General features: G+C 44.2%; 3 protein-coding genes across 3 annotated transcripts; all 3 read left to right on the top strand.

The window, feature by feature from the left end:
• Positions 1-524: 524 nt before the first annotated feature.
• On the top strand, positions 525-2,775 carry nol12 (nucleolar protein 12). Its single transcript, XM_022767505.1, has 6 exons — positions 525-673; positions 1,217-1,322; positions 1,420-1,468; positions 1,580-1,728; positions 1,878-1,975; positions 2,288-2,775. The coding sequence occupies exons 1-6, from the start codon at positions 564-566 to the stop codon at positions 2,481-2,483; spliced, it is 708 nt and encodes a 235-aa protein (XP_022623226.1). The 5' UTR covers positions 525-563; the 3' UTR covers positions 2,484-2,775.
• A 7,686-nt stretch (positions 2,776-10,461) lies between these two features.
• triobp (TRIO and F-actin binding protein) lies at positions 10,462-22,173 on the top strand. Its single transcript, XM_022767486.1, has 13 exons — positions 10,462-10,892; positions 13,671-13,727; positions 14,166-14,234; positions 14,379-14,468; positions 14,748-14,857; positions 16,095-16,536; positions 17,442-17,688; positions 18,168-18,279; positions 19,174-19,333; positions 19,722-19,823; positions 20,435-20,521; positions 20,820-21,024; positions 21,196-22,173. Exons 1-12 carry the CDS (start codon positions 10,887-10,889, stop codon positions 20,979-20,981), a joined length of 1,644 nt encoding a protein of 547 aa, XP_022623207.1. The 5' UTR covers positions 10,462-10,886; the 3' UTR covers positions 20,982-21,024; positions 21,196-22,173.
• A 514-nt stretch (positions 22,174-22,687) lies between these two features.
• Positions 22,688-24,183, top strand: ndufa6 (NADH:ubiquinone oxidoreductase subunit A6). The gene is made up of 3 exons (XM_022767492.1): positions 22,688-22,841; positions 23,655-23,770; positions 23,959-24,183. The coding sequence occupies exons 1-3, from the start codon at positions 22,703-22,705 to the stop codon at positions 24,088-24,090; spliced, it is 387 nt and encodes a 128-aa protein (XP_022623213.1). The 5' UTR covers positions 22,688-22,702; the 3' UTR covers positions 24,091-24,183.
• The last annotated feature ends 36 nt before the right edge of the window (positions 24,184-24,219 follow it).

Raw genomic sequence — 24,219 nt, forward strand, 5'->3', positions numbered from 1 at the left:
CACCTCCGTCTAAATGAGACACTCCCAGTGATTCACAGAGAGAGATGGCAGGCCTGGATCCATAAGGAGTCCCTGCCCCTGGAGGGAGTTGCAGTCTGCTGCAGGAAACAGCTGATCACCATAAAGGTGTCAGAGAGGTCAGGGCAGTGCAAAATTACAAAATAAGAAAATATAAAATAAATTACCTAAGTGAAGGAGACTAGAGTAGTGGGAGTCATTATATCATGATGGATGGAAGTACAGACTATGTAATCTAATTTTACATTCTCATAAATATACGAGAAGACTTGTTATTAAACACATCATGCTTTCAACCCTTATGCTGTTTCAGACAATGTGCAGTTTAAATTTAAATAAGCAGCAACAGCAGCACCTCATAAAATATTTTTATATAAGCTGAGACGTGATTACAGTCACTGTTCAACCTGAAGATATATGTTCATTATGTTGTCCTAAAACATTTAGGTGGGTTGCGTATTTGTTTCTAGCCGGACAAAGTTAACCGACGCGCTCCGTAGAAAGAGAAGCCGGAAGTAGCGACAGAGTAAACTCACGTGCACAACATGAAAAACACAAAAAAGCACAACAATGGGTCCAAAAAGGGGAAATTCAAGCCAGGGTCGAAGAAAAGAGAAAACAAATGCATCGTAATGTTTGACGACAAAGAGAGAAAGTAAGTTTATCTCTTGACAACGGCCTTTTAACATATAGCAGCCGTTAGCTAGCACCTTAGCATTAGCTGTCACCGTTCTGTTCCACTAGCAGGTTAGCATTAGCTTTCTATCAAGTAGTTTTGTTATTTTGAAAACATTATCCGCAACCTGTATTATGTGTAGTTGGTAGTTTTTTATGTGTGGATTGTAGTCAACTCAAACCATGTAAGTGCGGATATTTTAAAATACCATTAGGTTTAACAGTTTATAGTTAAGTTTTACTAGGTTTTTCTTTAAACTTTGAAGCTTTTAGGTGATGTTCTCTATCCATTCATTTGTAACTACTGTTAAATTCTTGATTTGTCATTATTTTAGTAATTTACTATATAATATAAACCTTAAAAACCCTTATTGTAAGCTATAGGTTTCACTGAAACAATAAACATACCAAGCAAAGTTTGATTTAATTAGTATTTCCATTATATATATCCTGTATTATTAACCTGCAGACGCTTTTAAAAGGTGACTGGTTTCTTAAGTTTCTTCCTTTTGTCATCCGTCAGTGATTACCTTACCGGTTTCCATAAGAGAAAGGTGGAGAGGAGGAAAGCTGCAGTGGCAGAAATTCGTAAGAAAATCAAGGATGAGCAAATTAGAGTCCGAGAAGAGGTAAGTGTAAAGCAAAAGAGCAGGGAGTTCAAATCTGAACTGTGTGAGCACGTAAGGAAAGAATGCACTGATATTATGTTTGGCTCTCTCCTTCCAGAGGCATAAGGAATATATGAAGATGTTGCAGGAGAGGACGGAAGCTCTTGGTGAGTTAAAAGCAAAAGTCAGTCTTGGTCATTTTATCAATTAGAAGCCCATGAGAATTTGCATTGATTGTTTGTTTTGGTTTTTTTTCCTCACCTGATTCCCTCTGTCAGAGGACTGTGAAGAAGACGATCTGGAAGATGCGATAACCAGTACGACAGAGTCTGTACAGTTCGATCACCCCAACCACACTGTCACCGTGACAACCATCAGTGATCTTGACCTCACTGGGGCTCACCTGCTTGGACCTGCAGCAAACCAGGTGAACCGTCAAGCCGCAGTGTGCGCTCTTGATCTGTCTAAATGTCGGCTTTACTGCTTGTAGCTCTGCGTCATCACTCTGAAGGAAATCAATAAATTATACTGACGGAAATAAAAATGACATTAACACGTAGAACCTTTGCTTTGAAGGATAATGGGGAGAACAAGGATGAAGACAAGAAGGAGGAAGAGGTGGAGAAAACAACTCCGATGCCAAGAAAAGCCGGCAACCCAATCGTGAACAAAAAGTAAGCTGCTCGTCGTGCACGTCGCCACGTATTAGCATCAAGAAGCGTGGCTAGTTTTCCTTATAATCAATTGAATAATTGTTGTCACATTGACATGTTATAATCTAAATGTTGGATTAAGTAATTTCAAAGAATGCAGAGATGCACACACACTCTGATTGGTGAGAAATGTGCTGGTGGCGACAGATGTTTCTTAAATTTGTCTGCCTGTCATCTTCCAGCCCCTCTCACTCCAGCTTTGTTTTTCTCTCTCTCTCTCTCTCTCTCTCTCTCTCTCTCTCTCTCTCTCTTCTCACCCCCCTGCTGCTGCAGGATCCGCTCCCTGATGGCCTCGCTCAACACTTACACCAGCAAGGGGAAGAGGAAAGGGAAGCAGGAAGGCCGGAGAGGACGAGGCCGTTCGACAGACAAGAGACCCGGTGTCACAGAGATGAAAAAGAGAACCGGTAGGACCAGCAAGTGGCAGAGACGTCGACAGACTGGAAAGAGGGTGCACCATCAGGACTGAGAGAGTGTGTCTAAAAATACGATGTAAGATCTGGACTGGGAAGAGACTCGACCTCTTGTGTCAGGTTTACGCTCCTGTGTTTGAGCGGGACAAGTGTGTGCTGAAAAGTTTGCAGAAATGGACACAGGACGATGTGGACGCTCAGTGTCTGCACCACGTTGGACCGTCTGTTCCTTCAATACTTCCACAGTACCTGCCACTGGAAATCTTCTGCTCAAACTTGTAAATTTTTCAAAGCAAACCTGTTTTTGTAGTGTTATTTCATAAAATAAACTTCACTATATTTACTGAATTATGGATTGAATGACGGATGAATGTTGCTAATAAGACATCTGATGTTGCAGTCATATGTCACACACTGTCAGTGTGCTCTGTGTGGAATTTTGTCCCCCTCTGCTCTATTGTTTGATAGGAAACCTGACGCTGTCGTCAACATCCTCTCTAGAACATGAGGAAATCAACCCTCAGCTCTGTGTTTCCTCACAGCCCAGTGTTACCTGTGTGTGTGATCTAAAGGAGAACCAACCACTGCTTCTCTAAGAGCATCTTACTCACTGTTCACACGAAGAACCTAAAACCACACAGCCACCGCTTTTAATGTATGTTAAACTGCCCCCCCACCCCCTCCACCCCCACCTCACCAGTGTTTATTTATTTACGTTAACCTGAGCCAGCGTGTGCCAGCTGTCACTAGCATGAGCGTTTCACTTTGCTTTCTAAAGCCCATGATATTTAATACAACCGCTCAATAGAGGAACCGGCAGGCCACTGGCTCCATGTTGGCTCGAGGTGTGTGTGCGCTGCAGGGTCTCTGCTGTGTCAACCGAGAGCCACCATGGCCGTCGTGGATGCTTCAGTTTCACTCATTGTCAGAGCAGCCAATCGGATTGATGTGAGAGTTTGGCAGCTCGGGAGCGCAGAGAGCATGGGGAAGAGGAGGCATGTGCCTGATGGGGCTTTGGTGGGCAGTTTATCCTCGGACTCCTTATGACAGATTCTAAATTGAGCTGACAGCGGGAGCTTCTCTCGTCAGGTAATACTCATCAGTTGTCACTTCGTTATAAGATGTTGTTGCTATTTTCACTGTCCTACTTTTCTCTGTCTTAATGGGCTCATTCACCTTTTCCTCCATCGTTGCTGCCTTGTCTTGTGGCTGGCGGTGACGCTCCTCTGTGAGCAGCTTTCACACTGTTCTGACTGGACTGTGTTTCACTATCCTCCAGTTGTGATTAGTTATCAGCGGCCTTAACAGTTCCTCTTTAGATCTCGCATGAACCGTGAAATGAAAGAACTTCCTGAGGATTCACTGTGAGCTGCTGCTCTGTGCTTACACCTGTCTGCAGCGATGCAGTGTCACAGCCGCACTCAGCAGCTGTAGGATTTTATTCATCTTTTTAATGATTAAAAACAAGACTGTTGCACATCTTCATTGTTCTTTTGTCACCGAACACTGTGAAAGATGCTCGGCAGGTTTTTGAACACAAGTCATTGGAACAGTTTTCCATTTACTGATAGAAGTGTTTGTTTTACACTATAAATCGTTGTGATGCCGCTCTTCCTCTGTTGCTGTTTCTCAGTTTCACCTGCGGGATGTAATGAGCCGGCAGGTCCCCCCTCCGGACCCACCATGCCGCTCTCCGGCGATGAGCCCATCTGCCCCAAGTTCCAGCCCAACATCTTCGACCCCTCCCGCTGCCATGACTGCCTGCGCCAGAGGCGCCTGCACGCCGGCGCAGGGGAGAGCACGGAGATCGCACCGCAGCAGAAATCCACAGCAGACACTGGAACTGGGGGTATAACCGGGACCGGGAACGGGATCGGCGCAGGCAAAGGAGGGTTGTTAACACCAATCCCATCCACGGCAGAGGAAAGAGACACCAGCAGCAGCAAGGTAAGAAAGAAGAGAAGCCAGAGAGGAAGAGGGAGGAGGGAGATGTACAGAGCAGCTAGGTAACGGTGAAGAGATGGGTACAAGAGCAGAATATGTGCTGAGTGACGGGATTAGCTCGACATGCAGAGAGGCAGGAAGAGAGCATTAGAGGTCACGGGGGAAGTCAGCAAGAAAGCAATACACTGGGGTTGGATGAGACTCAATGAGACTCTGCTGTAGTGCTCGACTCAGTTTTATCTCTGTCTTCCAGATCAGAAATGATGTATAAAGTTGAAAATAATCTGTTTAATTACATCTTTTTTCTCACAAAACTTCTCACTTCTTACCCAAAAGTCTGTGTTTGAGTGAGTAAGACATCATAAGGCGCCTCCTAATTTGATGTAAGTTACAGTTACTGGGATCATGTTTTTGTTGCCTGTGAGTGAATTGAGGAAAAGTCAGAGAGGGAGAATGAGAGGTAACGATCAGGAGCAGGGCGACAGCAGTGGCTCCCATTATAAATTAACGAAGCCGGATCGTTTACCGGCCTCTCGGGAATCACCTTGAAATTTTAGAAAATGTACAGTAATGTGCAGAAAGGACGGGCGTGTTCACAGTGGTAAAACTGTGACAGCTCCACATTTATCTGTTTACCCTGCTTCCGTGACATGATTGCAGTTGTCTGGTGGCAGTAATGCATCTGAAAACATGGTGGATAGTGGGATCGTTGTATTGAAGTAACACCGTACCTACACTTTCCTGAAAGCAGCAGAGATCAGTGGCAGTTACTGACATTCACAGACACATTTTACATCTTTTTACACCAGTGTATTTGAGGAGAAGGGGTTTTTATGGCAAAGAAAAAAAAAAAGTTGATGAAATATGAATGAGGAAAGCCACGGGCCAGGTCAGGTTACAGAGAGTGTAACCCTAATCGAACAGCAGACTGAACATGTGAGTGTGTGTGTGTGTGTGTGTGTGTGTGTGTGTGTGTGTGTGTGTGTGTGTGTGTGTGTGTGTGTCAGAGAGGACAGAGGGGACGGACACCGTTCACTTTACTCTGAGAGACGGAGCCGGACGGACTCATGTAGGACTGTTATGTGCACGTCACTGTGTGTTTTCTATATGTTGAGTTTCGGAGGCGCGGTCGCTGTCGGGAGCGTCGCCGCTGCGTCTTCCTGAGATGGGGCTCGCTGCGACGCTGTGATTGGCCCGTGTCTTTACCTTGTCATCCTATCAGGAGGATTCTGACGGTCTGTCGACGGTGAGCAGCTACTGTGACGTCACCGGAGGCGGTCTAGGTTATGGGGAGAGCTCTCTGTGCATCCTGAGCCCCGACTGTGAGCTTTACATCTGTGACGGTGACGACGACAGCACTGACAGGTGGGGGGACTGCAGGGTGATAGTAAGTCCTTTAGGCTTATTGTAGATGTGTAATTTTTAGTGTTTTATCGGGCCAGAGTGTCATTACAATGTTTAATCATTTAAAAACACTGGCAGGCTTGAGTCAGCATCCTCTCAGACCCAAAACTGTCATGTTGTGTGATGCATTTGCGAAGTTTCTCTCTGAGTCTTCCCTCTCTTTGTGTCTTTGTGTCTTTGGCTCTTCACTCTCTCAATCTTTCACCTCTCCATCTCTGCCCCTCGTCATTTCTTCTCCCGTCTCCTCTTCCGCGTAGCTGCCGTGACCAGAGCGTCGACTACCAGGAGTTCAGCGGCTCCGTCAGCGCAGAGGACGAATACCCGCCGATCCGTCGCCGTACGGCCGACCTCGCCATGACCCGGCTCGACCCTCCGCCCCACCGGGCCAACCCTCGGGCGTGGATGGACGAAGCTCGCAGCAGAGACGGCTTCGCCAGGCGGTCAGGTACATGAACGCTGACCTCATATATTGTTTAATTCATTTCAGGAGAAGTGTGGGGAAGAGAGGGAGATCTACTCTCTCTCTCTCTCTCTCTCTCTCTCTGAAGGAACCAGTAAGAATAAGCCTTTAGTAAACCTATGACTTACTGCACTTGACAAATCCATATCCAGTTACAGCCAAAGGTGTTCTTTACTTGGCGATACTGTTTGATGTCACCAGCTGAGGTGTCCCAGACCAATTATCAGTAATACAATATATCTGGGTTTGTGTCAGGAAGCCTCTGGTAGTTGCTCAGCACTTGATCTTTGATGTTTGTTTCTCTTATTTCTGTTTTCCCTCCTTCTTTCTATTTCTGTCACACTGCCCCGACTCCCTTTGTTTTTTCCTCCAGGGATAAAAGAAGACAGAGAGAAACGTGAAAGTGGTTACTTCTCCCTGGGGAGGGCAGCCGGCGCCCGTTCGCTCCGCGATAACAGCCCGTCTGTTCCTTTCCGCCATTTTGAGAGAGGGCATCCCCTCTTCAGCGGCAGAAATGTGGAGCCCAAAGACGCCGTCCCCTTCAGAAACCCTAATCTCGGTGTGGCCTCTGACAGGCAGATACCGGAGAATCTAAATGAGGATCTCCCTGTTGAAATCCCTCCTCCTGACCCCTATGAAATTGCCATAGAGGTTGAGGCGCGAGTCGGCCCTCGTTCTCCGAGTCCTACCCCTTTTAAGATAGCGGAGTCGCTGGCCTCGCCCGGCCGAAAGGGCCTCGGCAGTTCATACGGCCGGGGAAACCCTTCGTCTCACGGTTCTTCCTATCAACGATCGGGGCGTTTCGATTCCTCGAGGCAAAGCTCGGCTCTGCAATCTCGCTCTCCTTCTCCCTCACGTGGAAATTTACCGTTCAGACGCAGCGAATCCGCTGCCTCCCTCAGCAGGCGTAACTTTGACGGTGGAGGGTGGTCTCACAGGACGGAGCCGGGATCCAGAAGCTGCTTGCAAAGCACACATGCCCGACGTGTTGAGTCAGGAACTCTGCCAAGAAACTTCAAATCGTTCGCTGGTTCAGTCAAATCTCAGTCCAGCACCGTTTCTGACTTCAGGAGTGCCCTGAGGAAAACGGAGGTGAATGGGTCTTTGAGTGGTCGGGGTCATGACGGCAGAAGCTCGTCTCCCTCCAGGAGGGACTATAACCCTCCAGGCCAAGTGTCTCTCCGCAAGACTGAAACCGCAGGCAGGTCACCACACGGACGTGGACGTGACGGTCGTACCTCGTCTCCATCTCGGAGAACTTCAGAGAGTCGGCCTCACAGTCGCAGTTCCTCGCCGCCACGGAGGAATTACAGCTCGTCCAGCCAATCCCTCCTGCGTAAATCTGAATCCATCGTGTCTCTGAACGGACGGAGTCACAACGGACGCTGCGGCTCGCCCATCAGAGAGGGATATGATGTTGAAAGCCAGGCTCTGCTGCGAAACTCAACAGCGAGGAATGGACTGAATGATCAGGAACGTGACCGTGACCGTGCCACCACGTCTCCACCCAGACGAGGTCATGACACACCGCGTCAGTCCATACTCCGAAAGACCGAATCGGGTGCTGCCGGCAGCGGGCGAGGTCGTGACAGCCGCTGCTCCTCCCCTGGAAGAAGAGGCTGTGAAACCCCTGGTCCGTATCAACTTAGGAAAACAGACACCAGCGGTTCATTAAACAGCCGTAACTCCTCGCCCTCGAGGAGAAGCTACGAGGCTCCTTCTCAGTCTCTGCTTCGCAAGTCTGAAGGAAACAGCTCCGTCAGAGGTCGTGACCTCCACGGCTCGTTGCCTTCAAGGAGAAGCTATGATGTTCCTGACCAACGCTCACTGAGGAGAACAGACACCAGCGGCTCTCTACACAGCAAGAGACACAACAGCTGCAACTCTTCTCCCTCTGGAAAAGGCAACTGTGACCCACCGGCTTACTCAGTCCTCAGAAATGCCTCTAATGGAGACTCCAGCCGCTCCGCTCAGAGAAAAAACACCGACAACGACTCAAAATCTGACTCCAAACACTCACCACACTCCTGGTGGGAATCGGCTCATTCCCTTCGCAGCTCTTCATTATCTCGCGCCGCTTCACCCTCCAGACGGACCACAGATGGCAGCAGAACAGCTTTCGTCTCCTTAGAGGCACCCAGGAGCCCCGGCAGCATCAGATCTGGGGTCAGCAGGCACGTTCTTGGGGATCGCTGCCCCTCTCCTAATGACAAAAGGCCCTCCCACCGCACGCGCAGCCCTTCTCCTGCACCTCAGATTCAAATCCGGAGGCACACCTCCTCCCAGAGCTCCATGGAGTCCTCCGAGTCGGGCCAGCTGTCAGCGGGGTCCACGGGAAGGAACAGGGAGGAGTACGCTGCGATGGCCAACCTGCCGAAGGTGAAAATGATCCATCAGAGGGAGGACCCGGGCCACGCGGGGCGGCCTCAGAACCAGCAGCCCTCTCGCAGACAGGAACTCTTCAAACCGGCCAGGTCAGACTTATATTCAACCGCAAAGAAGCACCGGTGCTGGCAAAACGAAAAACACTACGTTACATGAAATTTTCATGGTGTAGACCTTATGCTAAATCTAGACGGCTTAACTTCCTCCGCACCATCAGATTACATAAATTTAACCATAAAGTGTCTGTGCTGTTCCAGCCACTCCTTGAGCAAACATCCTTCCAGAGAGTGGGAAGATACGATGGATACGGAAAGAGAATGGCACTATAGTGGCAGTGGGTATCTCTCTCGGGCTCACTCTTCCACCTCATTGCAGGTAGGCTGGTTTGGGGCACGGGAAACATTTATTAATCTGAGTTTTTCTTTTTTTTTCTTTTCTTGATTTCTCAGAGTAACCTTTAAAATAAATTAACACATGATTTACATTTAGTAAAAAGAGAAGATGCTTCTTCTTTTTACTTCCAGTAAGGTTAATAAAAAGCTTTGTTGGATTGGATCTGAAAGCACAGAGAGACATGAACGGGAACAGAGAGAATGGCATGAAAGGCTTTAAATCCATACAGAAGTATGTGCCCCCCCCCCCCTGTACAATATAATCCATTGCAGCAGAACGAACTGTGGTTTGTGCTCTGTGATTTTCACCTGTCTGATGTGTTAATGCTTAACCGCATCTTCCACATACCGTACACCAAGATGTGAGAAAGTGTGTGGATGTGAAACTCATAGGCAGGTTTCTATATTGGCTCATTAGGACATTGATTATCTCCATAACCACGAGCTGTTCCTTCTCCTCCAGAGGTCCGGCAGTCCCACGGCAGATGAGGGCAGTTCTTGGAAAGGTAATCACCACAGATCAGAGCAAATGCAGGTATGTGCTGCAGCAGGTACATTTACAGTACATGTGTGTGTGTCTCTTACCATATGAATGTGTGTGCTCACGTGGAGACAGCCTCTCTCCCACAGTTGATTTTTTTTTCCCCCCTCTTATCACTAGTGTTTGCAGTGAACGTCATAAACCTTCAGCACATATGGTTCAATGCTAGTTTATCGCAGTTTGGTCCATTTCAATATACGCTGTCTTTCTGTTACATATTTACCAGATTACTGCCTGCAGTTTGTCTGGTGTTCACACAGATTCTGTCATTGTAAAGTTTTTTTATGTACGTGGCATCCTAACCTGCTGGCATATCTAAAGATATATATATATATATATATATGTATATATGTGTGTACACTGTGCGGCTTTTTAAATTCTCTGCTTGCTGTGTGTCTTGTAGACTTCACCTACACCCTGCAGGCATTTCATAAGACTGACTGAGCTTTGTCAATTGTGGTCTGCTGGGGCATGTGTTGAAATTCCTGAACTGAAACCAATAGCTACCAAGAGAGGATTTTGAAGGGGGGAAGTGCCACTTTGTATGCAAACCCAAAAGATATTCAGTCGGGGAAAAAATATAGCCAATAAATTCTGTTCTGTGTGTTTGTAAAGTAGGGGATAACTAAACTTTAATATGTCATTGAGAGTACTGGTCCCAGGAAAAAGGGAAGGAGTGACACCTCATGTTAGTTAAACTTTTTCTTTTCTTCTTCTTTTGATAATCTAATGTAGTTGCAATTAATCAGGACTAAGATATTCCACATGTGGCAGGCCACTTTATCCCGTTCAGCCTCCCCCGGAGGTGCCCGGACACCAGTTTCCGAGCCAGCACCGTGCGGTTAGGCTGGGCTTAGGTAGGCTTGTTTTCTCCAGCAACGAACCCCGCGGATCCGCCCAGGAAGTGGCAGACACGGGGCAGAGCGAGCGAGCGATAGAGAGCGAGCGGAGACACAGCCAAGTCACACGTAACGTTAGCTTCCCACGACTTGTCAGAAAGTTGAGAAACTATTAACTTTTTAAAAGTCCAGCTTGTTTGTCCATGTTTGTTCGGGTGAATTCTCTCCCTCCCCCCCTTTAAAAGACAGGACAGAAATCTGCTCTGACCGTTGGCGGTTCGCTCGATGAAATTAACACGGGGTTTGAATGGCGGGGTTCTATTTAATTTCGCGTAACGCCAGCGCTCTGCGGAAAAGTAACGTCTGTGCACGAGACGTTTAACCGAAGCTGGGGAGTTAAGTTTTGAGAGGTTTTTGTTCGCGTGAGGTAACGGTACTTTTTTTGTTTGTTTGTTGTTGTCGTCTTTATTTCACCCTCTCCGGATCCTGTTATCATGACGGTAAGTTCAGTTGCACCTTGAAAGCAGTTTGTTTTTCCTGTCTTGTCACTTCTTCCTGAATTTAACATTTTTTCAAATGAACTCTGGCCTATGTGCCATCTATCCGTGTGTCTCAGTTGAGATTTAATGCTTTGCTTTTAAGAAAGGTTCGTGTTGATTATAAAGCCTGGTTTTTTTTTTCTCAATGGACTCCTTTAGTCAACGTTTGTTTGATTGGAGGGGTGTGTACGTTAAATGCTTCCAACTTAGCGCTAGCTTAAAGCTGAAATATTTGTGTTGTGTTGTTTATATGTCCTTGTTTACAGCTAAGTTAAGATTCGTACATTTCTGTTCCTGTGACAAATCTAAATAACAAACAAACAACAACAAAAAAAAGAAACAAATCCTAGTTTCCATTTGTGGTGTGGTTTGATGTGTCGATCCTGTGTTGTTTGCAGTAGCAGTGTTATTAGCAGGTAGCTTGTATGTGTCAGCTGTTAAAGCCAGCTGTGACACATGTTCATGTTTACACACACACAGACAATGTTTTGATAAAATAACCTGGAGGTATTTGGCTCTGTAAACCATTGTTATTCAGGAACTATCATCACAATGAGTGTATCATTGGGTGTACTCCTATTCACATTGTTCAGAGGGCTAATCTGTTTAACTAAACAGAGACAAGCCAAGAGGAGAAGCAAACATACTGTAATAGGCCTAAAGGACAAGGCTAAGCTCACCAGACAAGGCTCCTCTGTACTGATAGGAGTCAGGCAGAGTGGACGTTGTCTCCAGTGGTTGCCAGTGTTTGACCTTCGTTCTTCTGTCTTGGACCTTTTGAAGCAAGGTCACTGATCTGAGAGCACAGGACAAGGAGGAGCACTGTTGCACTAGGGTTATTCATAGCAGATGCTTTCTATTTTTTTTTTTTGTCTCTGTGTCCACCCTTTGGCCCATCCCTGACCCTGCTTATAGACATGTATTGACTAGATAGCATTAATTTATGATGATTTATCGATGACACATTGTGATGTGCTCCAGCAGTTCTTTCCCATTCACACACACACACAGTTTGGGTATAGAAGAAAGAGGGCATAAAACACAGTCACTGGTGATTAATCTTTGTAATCTCCTTTAAGCTACAAAATGTGCAACGGCCTCTTAAACAAGTTTCCTTTTGTACTTAAAGCAACACCTGATGATCCAGCCATTAGTTGTGATTATCCACATTATTTATTAATGTTGAAAGCAGATTTAAAAGGAACATAGGGCTTATAAAATGTAGTAATGCATCTGTATCTTGGTCCGTAAATGGTGTTGCCCAACACATTATTTCCTTTACAGTCTATTGGCAGTCGCCAGACTTTAAAATTTGTTAGATTAAAGAAGATCAGTGGCATAGATGAGCTGACTTACACAGAGAAAAACAGGGTGGTGCTGTGGCTTACAAGAGCACAACTCAAGCCAGGAAGGGAGTATAAATACAGAATAGGGGCGGTTAGAGCTGACAGAACAGACTTAGAAACTATATTAGAGTCCAGACAAAGAGGGAGAAGAACAAAATGATGTAGAAAGCTGATGAAATGAACAAGACGCAGTTGCATCAGAGAGGAAAAAAAATAAGTGATGGGATTGAGACACCACTGGGAGATGAGATGAAAAATGCAATGAGAGATTTAAAAAGTGAGGAATGTACATGCTAGTGAAAGAGAGATAAGCAAAGTCAGGAATGTATGTAGGAAAAAGTTGCCTAATCTTAATATGGGATCACCACATCTTGAGGTACCTAGTGCATGTTTTCCTCTTCCTGTCATCGTGTCAAAAGCAGAAACAGGCCTGTTCCTGGAAATGGTGCACAGCAGCTTAAGCATGTTTTCATGTAATGTCTACTACCACACAGCTGCAGCAACAGACATGCAAAATATTTCATCATGTGCAACAGAGTTGAGTTATGAACAGAAGAGTAGACACCGGTGTTTCCACTGCAAATCTCTTGAGTTTCTAAATCTTTCCTCCCTTCACTGAGGATGTGCTGCTCCAAGTCCTAATCTTTCTGCCTGTGTTGTCTTCAGATATTTATTTTTTTCCTCATCCTTTTACACTTACGCTTGTTTCCTGTCATATTTCACACCGCATGTGCATCTGTCTTTGCAGCCATTGGCCTTTTCTCATGTATCTGGCATGCTGCAGTGCAACAGGGCAGCACCCTGTTTTGAAACATATTGTTGAGATACTGCATTAACCACATTGGGCTTTGTTGAACGATCACATCATATGATATTATCATCATGTTGAATATTAAGTGCTAAAACTGAATTAAAGCATTAGATAATATCATAATCTAAAGGTATTACATTTAGTGGTACCAATACTGACTTAACCAGTTTTATCATGCATTTTAAGAAAGCAAGTTTCTCCACAATAGCAACTGGTTTATGTCCTTTGTGGCAAAACAAGCCAGACAAAACAAGCCAGCAGCATTTACAGTGAATGTAAGCGAGAGGTGGTGTGGTTGCTGCTGATTTCTTGTTTAGAGATGTAACTATATTGTGTGCGCCGCACCCTTCCATGCGGGCTTGTATAATGCTTTGTCCTCTTGTTTCATTTGTTACATCTAGTCTCATCTATTCCTTTTCTTTTTCCCTTTGAGACTTGCTTCTGATAAATGGCTCTACAGAGTAACGACCTTGATATACACAGACAAGAATTGTGTCCTTCAGGTTTTGTGAGTTTCTGTCAAAGGTTGACGTGAAGGTCAGTGAACGTGACGCTGTATACTCTCTTTCTTTCTCTTCGCAGCCCGACCTCCTGAACTTCAAAAAGGGATGGATGTCCAAACTGGACGACTGCGGAGAGGTAAAGAGCAATAAAGCCGAGTGTCATACTCCAGTCAGAAGTAACATCCTCCTCTCCTTCCATCTTCACTACCCTCCTCCTTCATTCCCTCCTTCCTAATGAGAAAGGTTGTGTGTAAGGCGATAGCGGTAGATTATCCTGGTTATCACAGTAATAGCTCGGTGGCTTGAGGCACAACAGGTGTCTCCTCTCTTTGAATGACATGCTTGAGTGAATTAGCTTCTGGCTTCACACATCACATACTGGAAGTCTTCAGTTTTACTCGAGGCCTTCCTGTGTCCCCGCCCTGTCAGACCAGCCTTATTCTAATAATAATGAAATGTCAACGCAACTCTGGTTACATTCTCAGATATTTTCACTGTATTGTTTTGATAGCTTTCATAGTGAAGTTGCTGATCCCAGTTCAGTCTTGGATTGATTGATATCTTGTGTGTTTAGTGGAAGAAGCATTGGTTTGTTCTGACGGATGCTGGACTGAAGTACTACAGAGACTCCAGTGCAGAGGAGGTATATTTTTTTAAATTACACGTTCCTTTTTTTATAATATCCTAAAATAGTATTTATGAAACACAAGCTTGCATGAGCGTCCCAAGCATAAACAAGCATATTGAATCATCAGGTTGTGAACGTATCATTGTGTCCTCTGTGCAGAAAGATGATATGGACGGGGAGATTGACCTAAAATCCTGCGTGAAGGTGTCTGAGTTTGATGTGGAGAAGAACTACGGCTTTCAGATCCAGGCGAGTATCTCGGTCACGTGTTAGACTCTTTCAGAGACTGTGCATGTGACGGATTTTCTTCCATTATTCCTCCCTTTTTGTCTCCACCGAACACACCCACTTCCAGTGTCTGCCTCATTTTTTTGTTGCTGCGTTATCATGACTCACATCTCTGTCAGTATCTCCGCCACCTTTCTCTGTTTATCTCTCCCTTTCCGTTTTCCTTTATCAGCTCATATGTCATCCTAGTTCTGTCACATCTCTGTGTCTCCCTAACCTAATTCCTCTTCTGTTCTTCAGACGCGAGAGGCTGTATTCACACTGTCTGCCATGACGGCTGGAATCAGGCGGAACTGGATAGAGGTTTTAAAGAAGTGTATCCGGCCCAGCAGCTCTCCAGACCTCACACAGTAATTACCAGTTGAATTGTTGAATATAAAAGCTTGAACATGGAAGCAGCTTTAGTGTGGGGCATTTGAGATTTGAGAGGCTAAAATTAAGAAACATAGTTAGTAAACGAAAGTGCTAGTTTATTGACAGAAGTGACGTTATTACATATTGATAGCTGATTAATTACCATGTTAAAATTAACACTTTCTTCTCCCACCTTAATATAGCGAAGAGGTTACTTAGTTTTCTCTATTTCACTCAAATCAATGTTAAAACCAGCAGTGTCTGTGGAGGCTGTGTGCTTTATTCTATGAGTTATTTTTGAAGTGCTTGCTCACACTCTGTGTTTTACCACTGGTTGCCTTAGCGTTGTTTCAAATTGCTGCAGGTCAGCCTTGGATAAATACAGTCAGATAAGAGGCTGTGTCACTCTCATGCACCAGTAACTTTGTTCCAGTTTTAGTTGCTATATACTCTGGCAGATTCAGATGAATCAAAGTCCCATTAATAGCTTTGAGTGTCAGTATAAAGTATGTTTTCATAATGACTCAATGCCAGCTGTGCCTCGAGTGTCCAGGCTTTGTTTGCAGTTGCTTATGATATCAACCCTCATGAATTTGCAGTTGATCAGTTACTTCTTTCATGGATTTAAAGTAGAATTTACAAGGTTATCTGAAAGTAGAAATGTGAAATCATGCCTTGATTTAAAAAAAATTTTTTTTAAAGGTTCCATATTTTACACTTTAGCAGGGTTTTATTTGAAGTTTTGATATCTATAATGAGATGGATTTGTGGTTTTAAGTGCCATAAGTTTTACAAGTCTCCTCTCTCAGGCTTCTCTTTGGAGCTCTGGCAAGCTCTGAGCCTCTCTTCTGATTGGCTGACTGTTTTCTAAAAAGATTTCACATAAACACTCAGTGAACTAAAATCCTGCACGGTTGGATGGCGGGTCCTGGTGGGCGGGGCTTAGGGCATGGCTGACGGTCTTGACTGCTTTGTTGTGACATCACAAAGTCCAGAAGTCTAAACGGCTGGTTTTTACGGCTCAGTTTCTGAATACAGGCTGTGTGCATTTCTCTGTGGACTGAGGCTTTGATACTTTCACAGTATTAATATAGAACCTAGACCTGATCTATAATCAAATAAGACATGGAAATTTGACTTTATGCAATATGGGACCTTTAATTATTATTTTTACTTAGATTACTTTGATTTAAAATGTATTTATTCATCTCTATTTTTCCTCATTTTCTCTAGATTACCTGACAGCAGCAGTGACAAGGAAAACTCCCACTCACGCTTTCTGCTGTCTTCACGTCGCCCGTCATCACGTCACAGCGACGTTCAGTCAGAAGTTCCGACCTCCGCCCTTTCAACTCAGCGTAGGTTTGACTACGTCGAGCTGTCCCCTGTTCCCGCCTCCTCCGGTCCTCTCCCAGCCAGTCAGAGAGAAGCAGGAGAGGGGCAGGGGAGGGAGCACATCCAGTGGCAGGAGGAGAGGAACACGAGCAGCCAGTGGGAGGCTGTGCTGTCCAGGAAGGGCACTGGCATAGGATCGAACCAAAGGCTTCGCATGGAGGATGAAATAGAGAAAAAGTGGGCCGAGTTTGAACGCATGCCGTTAAAGGAGATGGGCTCTTTACCATCAGTGGGATCACGGTCCTCCAGCCAGTCAGCCAATGAGGCGCTGCAGAGGGAGGTAGTGCGTGAAGATGATTTTCCAATTTGCAAATTAAATAAAATGCAAATTAACCTTTCATCTGTCCGGATGAAGTAAACATTTTCCGTTTCTGCTTTTTAACACCTGAGTCACTCTTTAACTGACTCGCTCCTGTTCTTCAGCAGTGTTTTCCATTTGAAGTATTACACAGTGGAAAATCAGAAGTAGAAATTGACATGGGGGATACTGCTGAAACTTCTGTCTGTTCTGTCTCTGTGTGATGTGATCTCTTAGTTTGAATCTGTTTGTGGACTCTGGCACTAAGGCTGTGTACACATGACATCACCATGATGCTCGGCGAAGACCTCTGCTGATGTGTTATCATACAGTTCATATGATTCATAAACGGCTGTTACATTCATGATAAAGAGAAGCCCAGAAACCCAGACATGTCCTGTGTGTTTACGCTTCTTCTTTAGCTAGAATCTGATTAGACAGGCTTTCAAAGGTCAGCTGTGAAGGGGGTTAAAGGTCATACAGCTTGAACTTTGAGCACACTAGCAAACACAAGGGTGGCAGCGGAGCAAACGCCGGCATCATCGGCCTGTCCTCGAGCTGGTGGTTCCTCCAGTGATTGTGTGTAGATGTTGGCAGTGGGACTCTGCGGCAGATTCACTGATTTAGTGAAAATGTTCAGTTTATTTGGTGTGTAAATTATTCCTGCTAGGTTTGGTCAAGCACAATGTTTGTACCTCATAGTTTATAATCCCAAAAACTCCCGTTTGTTCATATCCTAACGCTGACTGCTCATGTCTTCCACTGCCAACAGCAGCTTTTGTGCCGTCTCATGTAAACATGCTAATCACATAATAAATTGATTTCCGGATTCTGTCCACCACCTCTGTCGCTCAGTGGGCTTTACCTCCACCCTTGTTTTTTCTCAGGTGGCGTCACTGAGGCAGCAGTTGGAGGAGCTACAACGAGGGGGAAGAGGAGGAGGAGGAGTAGGAGGGAGAGGTGTGCGGGGCGGCTGTGGCCCTGAGGCCCCCTGCGGCCGCAGCCTGGCAGCCATGGAGCGCGCTCACCGACATGCGTTGGAGGAGCTGCAGAGGCAGCACGACCGCCAGATCAAGGAGCTGGAGGCGGAGAAGGACAGGCTGCTGCTGGAGGAGACGCAGGACACGGCGCGAGGTCAGCAGAACCGAACAGACAAAGACCAGGATCACAGTTGTCTTATACAACTGTTACAGCACACCTTTTTACTTTTACTGAGCCGTTAAATGGCTGGTCATTGAGGAGGTTATGTGATGAAGTAGGTTGGGGTTAAAGGTCAAACAGAGTTCACTGTTCACTCTAAGCACTATAGGAATCAGGTCTTATCATTGCCATTGGGTTATCTTTAGTGTCTAACTACACTATGAGCAAAACGTATAAAAAGCATCACCCTCTCTCCACTCTCGAATACCTGTGAATTATATAATGTCATAAATCTTTGAATATGCATAATATGTTGTTAATACACTTCTTTTAAGTTGACTGTCATATTTAGGCATAAGCATTTAATGCAATGTTAATGTTAAAAAAGTCTCCCTGAGCTCCCCCAGTCAGAAAGTCTCGAGGTGCTGCTATCAAGAGCTCCCTTAGAAGTTGTGTCTGTGTTTGTGCTTCAGTGATGGAGGCTTTGAAGAAGAAACACAAAGAGGAGCTGGAGAGAGAGTTGGAGAAAGCGAAGAGGCTAAGCAGTGGGGTGCTAGACTCGCAGACCTTGCGAGCCCAACAACAGTAAGTAACGTCTCATCCTGTGATGGAGATGTTCACTGGCCACCCACAAACATGTGGACTCCGGAAACACAAGCAGCCAGTTTTTATGTCTGTTAGCACGACACAGAATCCATCAAGAAACATTATTAAACTGAAATAAAGAGCTTGCACCCTAACCCTGTGAAAGCCTTTAGTGCATATTTCCTTGGAAATAAATTCTTGGTCGTAGCCTGGCCCTCATTCTGCAACAGTGCAGGCCAACATTGGTAATTTATGTGAATAGCTCTCTTGTGCTTTTAAGTGGGAGCTAGCTGACCGCAAAAGGGTTTTCTGTGAAATAAAAAGGTAGAATTTGCAGACTCTACAACAATCCAGGGTTCCTTGTCTAAGCAAGGCCATTACCGCGGCGGCCACTGGGTCCTGTCAGGCACTTAAGGAATGTAGAAGAATTTGGTCATGGATTAGTTTTCTTTTGTAAGCTTCACAAGGCCTTTGACACAACGCTGTCTCAGAGGCTGCTACTGGAACCTGCATTTTAGGGCTTATCTGTGCTGCCTACGCTGCGTTTCTTTTGCTATTTGCATGCTCTTCCTTATTTTTGTGGTTATTGGTCATGAGCAGTAAAGTTGTTTTGAAACCACAGTAGAAAATACTTTCCTCATGAAAGTGGAAAAAAACACTCATACTTTCTCACAGCATGTTGCTGTTATTTAATGCATTACATACAATCTAATATTATTCTTTACTGTAGAAATGCACAGTGAGCATTTAATAGGAAGATTTCTTGTGAGGTTAGTTTTGTGCATGTACAGTATAAGAAATGGTGATCTCAGTGGAGCAGCGCTGTCACAGTTCTGCATGATCTCTATATTGATTTCTACAACAGTTTTATGTGGTGTTGGTCTGTTTCCGCAGGGCAGAAACTCAGTCCTTGCAGAGAGAGCTGGCTGGACTGTCTGAGCGCTATTCTCAGAAGTGTCTGGAGCTGAACCGAGCCGAGCAGAACAACGCAGAGAGAGAGAGAGAGATCAGCCGCAAGGAGAGAGATATGGAGCAGCTGAGGAAGGAGAACCAGGTGAGTTATCAGCAGATTGTAAAAACGTACTCAGAGCAGCGGGACAGGTGATGGAGCAGTCTTTTTATGTTTTAGTTGAAGTGAAGGATTGTTCTGCTTGATGTTGCACTGGCAGGTATAACTCTTAAATACAACATGACATTTTTACCGGCTGTGTAACTATAAATAAACTATTACATTTTGAAAGGCATGGTCCCAAATGTCTGAGCCATGACTGTAATTAGGCCTCACATCAGTGTTATTCACTATCCAGGCTCAAAATAAGTAGGCTGATCTCTGGCTATGTAAGAATTGTGGTCTTACATAGCCAGAGTTCATTGTCTGCAAGATTTAAGCCACTCAAAGGGCGTCATTCAAAATGATAAAAACAAAACATTTTCCTCTGCAGGACCTAAAGGCCCGTTGGATGGAGGAGATCGGCCGTATACGATCTACCATCACAGATCAGGGCTCAGGGGACAACAAAGACAGGACGCCCTGCGAACTAGAGGTAAAGGTGCTTATACTGTAGACTCTAAAGTGACAGCAGATGGGGGGGGGTCCGATATAATAGATATAAGTCAACAACAGTCACTGTGGTCATCCAATTCTTGAGGAGTTGTCTGAAAATGTTGATTTTAATCTAAAATCAGTGACTTTGTTTTAGTTTTACGTATCACAAAGCTGCACAGGTTTACCACCTTTTAAAGAAAGTGTGTAGTTACTGGATTTAGTGAAGGTTTTGCTTAATGACACTTCATCAGGGAGAGGTACAGCATGTCTGCTGTCCTGACAAATGACACTGACATGTCACCTAACATATAATAAAACAAAACCTTAATTAGCAAAAACGTTGCATTTAATTTATGGTATTTCTGGTTACCAAACTTGTGTTGCAGTTTTCAAAATACAAGTGGAATGTCAATTGGCCAGAAGCCCAAGTTATGTGCAGTAAAAATTACAGAGAAACACTGTTTATCATAAATCAACCAGAGCACAATTACTGTGCGTTCTTGTTGGACTCGAGAGATAAATATAACGGTGATTTAGGGTGATGAAAATATGTTCTGTGTGTTGTTTTTTTGGCAGTAAAAGAAAACCACAGTTTTGTTTTTCTCCCAGGTTCTTCTCAGGGTGAAAGAAAAAGAGATCGAGTACTTACACAAGGAGATCAGCTGTCTGAGGAATGAACTGCAGGTTCTGAACACGGTATTGTGTGTTGATCTTTTGTACAAATATGTGGGGTTTCTGCGTGAACTCTACACTAGTAGGTGAATAATGTGGAATGTTAATCCTCAGATCTTGCTTAAATGTCGTATAGCTGGAAAGATCCCAGGATAAATCTATATAGTTGGCGTAGGTGGTCAGTAAACATGATTTATCTCATTTTAGACAGAAAGAATACATGTTTTCTTCATAGTTGATGTGATGTCATGCTAAGATAGTACTACGGCTGGCTGATGTAGACTGAGGAGCTTAAGCCTGTCTATCTCTCTTTGCTCTGCAGGAGAAACGGCTGGCCTGTGAGCGATATACAGAGGCGCATGAGGAGCTGAGTGGGATGAAGGGCCGGAGCGAGCGAGAGATCCAGAGTCTGAAGGAGCACTTGAGGCTGGCCATGGCTGCTCTGCAGGAGGGGCAAAAGCTGGGCAACAGCCTGGACCACTGAGAACCTGCTGCTGGTACTGACGCGCTGGCGGACACAGTGACAGGTGTGGACTGATGTAGTACAGGCAGGGAAACGGTATGCAGCGTCACACTAATGCAGCCGATGTCAGTGCCCCTGTGGAGATTCTGTGAGGCAGTGTATTTGTTCAAATTTGTACTTGCTCGTATTTTTTTTTTAAAAATCTCCTAATCTGTGCATCTTCTTTGTGTTCCAGACGTGTCTGCACTGTGGTGACTGAATCAAAGAGACACAGGAGGAGCAGAGGAGATGATTGTTGGACTTGTACAGTTCCAGCTGTGTGGGGACCATGATAGTGCCTTAGTTTTCAATCGTTCTGCCAATGAGCAGGTTAGAGTAGCTATTAGCTGGTTTCATTACACTGGGCCACACATGATATATAAAACTGCACTTTTTTTTCCCCCAGTCTCACTTTCTTTTTCTTTTTTTTTTTTGTGAGTGCAAGCGTGAATGAGTGCGCATTTGGTCTTAAAACTGGAATATTTGTTGAGTGACGTTTTCTTTTCTTTTTTTTTTTTATCAGGTATTATAGATAAACAGTTCATGCTGTATCAGCTTTTTTTGTTGGATAAACTTCTCAATGCCACTGTGTCTTCTGCCTGAGAGCAGGAGTTAACGCAGTTACAGCAGAGCTACTGTCATCTCAGTTTTCTGTTATACAGCTTTTGAGTCATGTTTACTCTGTGAAAATGGCACACATTTCTTTAGAAATGGAAGCTTATCATTTGATGTAATTATTTTTCTACCTAGTAATATTCTTTCTTGTATTGTGCTTGCAAATATGAAATTAAAAAAAAATGGGATTAATACAGGACAAGACAGCAAATGTTTCTAATTCCTGGTGACCTTAATTGCAAGTTGATCTAATTGTATAGAAGCATATTCAAGGTCAGCTTTCTTTGGGGATGCTTGCAAAAGCTGTTGAATGAACGTTATCCCACGTCACAGATGTCTTTATTTTTAAACCATGTCTGAGAAGCACGCTTCCAGTCTGCCCTGATCATTATTGGCATTTATTTGCCACCACCACAACAAAATGACAGGTGTTGCATCAATGAGCCAATTTTTTATTGACAGTATGTATTGTGATAAAATGACTTATCTACCTGCCTTTTGGAAACTTTTTTCATATTTAATGTACTGAAGAGGCTGTATCATCTTTGTAAATTATACACATTTTTGCAATCAATAAAAAGAAAAGAAAAACTTATGGTGTGTAATTTCACTGGTACACTTATGATTTCACATGTTGTTCTTTGTATCTTTAAAGAAATAGACTATTGCCCCACAAAGTAACAATCTATTCAGCGATTACTCATTGCAGTTTCAGGAATATATGAAAAGTATTAATGTACTGTAACCTAGAAATGTTCAGTTCTCGTCAAGACTTTAGTTGTTTGTGTTTTTGCTCAACTGATTTGATGTGTAGTGTATTTAAAAAATACAGAAAATTATTTTATTATTTATTTTTAAAGGAAGAAAAATATAAGAAACACCTCAAAGTAAAATGCTGTTCAGTTCAAAAACAACAATTACTTTGCTGTTGAATGTCTGTTATCTAAAAGGAAAAGTTTGTACCTGTTACTCCTGATTGACCGTCTCCTGTCTTGAATCAACCTTCCCGCTAGGTGGCACCACTGTGCTCGTCAACATAATTACACCACCGAGTAAGTGAAACCGGAAACGCTGTAACGGCTACAGTCATGGCGGCCACGGCGGCGACCCGAACGGCAGCTGCTGCCTCCAAAGTTGTCAAACCAATTTTTAGCCGGGACCTGGACGAAGCCAAGCGCAGGGTCCGGGAGCTGTACCGAGCCTGGTACCGAGAGGTCCCGAACACAGGTATGTCGCTCTGTTGTGGCGGGTAAATAGGTGTATTAAAGAAAGCAGTGCGAGCGTCAAGGTCGTGTCTACGTTGAGGTTCAACATAACGACTAACGTTAGCTGCTAGCAAACAGCAAGCTAAACATAACAACACATTTTGCAGACGCTCTCTGCTCCACAGAGTTTAATATAAACGTTAATATTGTTATTTAAACTAAATGAATGACGAGAAACAAATAAACTGCGAGCGTGTGTACCTTGAAATATGTACTCCTGCAAATATGTATTCCGTCTCCAAAAAACGTTGTCCCGTGTTACACTTGCATTTTGCATGAAGATTTATTCTGATATTAGTCCGTAAGTGTTGGAAAAGACCATTTACTTTTACTGCTGTCGATGCTAATCAGTTGTTCTGTGTTGATTGTGGTGTCATGGTTAAAGTTTTGGGATGTAAACGTGTCTCTTCCTAGTTGAGTCTTTCTATCTTCATAAATAGATTGTATGTTTACATTGAGCTGTGTTTTAGATTACAGGTTAACGGTAATGATATTCTGTGTTTTTATATTCTCAACAAATCAGTAATTAAGTACCAAAACCAACAATTAATTTATCAAACAGTGTATGTGCAGCCTGATACAACCTTCCTCATTTTAAATTGCACTGGGTGAGAGTTTAGTTTTGGTCTTTTCATGGGTTTTGCTGAGTAATGTATAGAATAAGACCAGCCTTGTCCTTTTTTTTTTTTTTAGGATAAAAGCAAATTAAATATTAATAATTAAAGATGAGTTCCTGGGTGGATACTTTTTCACTCTCGTATTTCTTCCTCTCCAGTTTCTACATTTCAGCTGGACATCACAACACGTCAGGGAAGAGACAAAGTGAGGGAGATGTTCGACAGAAACAAGCATGTCACCGACCCCCGTGTGATTGACATGTTGGTCATTAAGGTAAAAACAGCCTTGCTCTAATCTGTGAACTACGTTGACCATCATTTTAACTCGCTTACCGAACTGAAAGGCTGCCCGGTCCCTCTCATCAGTTGAATGAATGTAGAAGTATGTCGTTCCTTAGAGCAACAGCATGCTGTTTCCTCCCAGGTGTACTTAAATGTTGTTTGTGTTTATTTAACCTCCAGGGTAAAATGGAACTCCAGGAAACGATCCACGTCTGGAAGCAGAAGACCCACGTAATGCGCTACTTCCATGAGACTGAGGAACCTCGTCCCACTGACTTCCTGTCCAAATTCTACCGGGGTCACGACCCTTGAACTGTGTAGCTGTCTGCTGATCTCTGACCCCACTTTGCTTGTGTCCAGTGTAACAGATGTTCCCCTTTACTGTAAATATACACTTAACAATCACACGCCTAAAGTTGTCTTTTATTTGCAATCAAAGCT

The sequence above is a fragment of the Seriola dumerili genome, unplaced genomic scaffold (genome assembly GCF_002260705.1).
Source record: "Seriola dumerili isolate Sdu_G_001 unplaced genomic scaffold, Sdu_1.0 BDQW01001191.1, whole genome shotgun sequence".
In the NCBI taxonomy this organism is placed as follows: domain Eukaryota; kingdom Metazoa; phylum Chordata; class Actinopteri; order Carangiformes; family Carangidae; genus Seriola; species Seriola dumerili.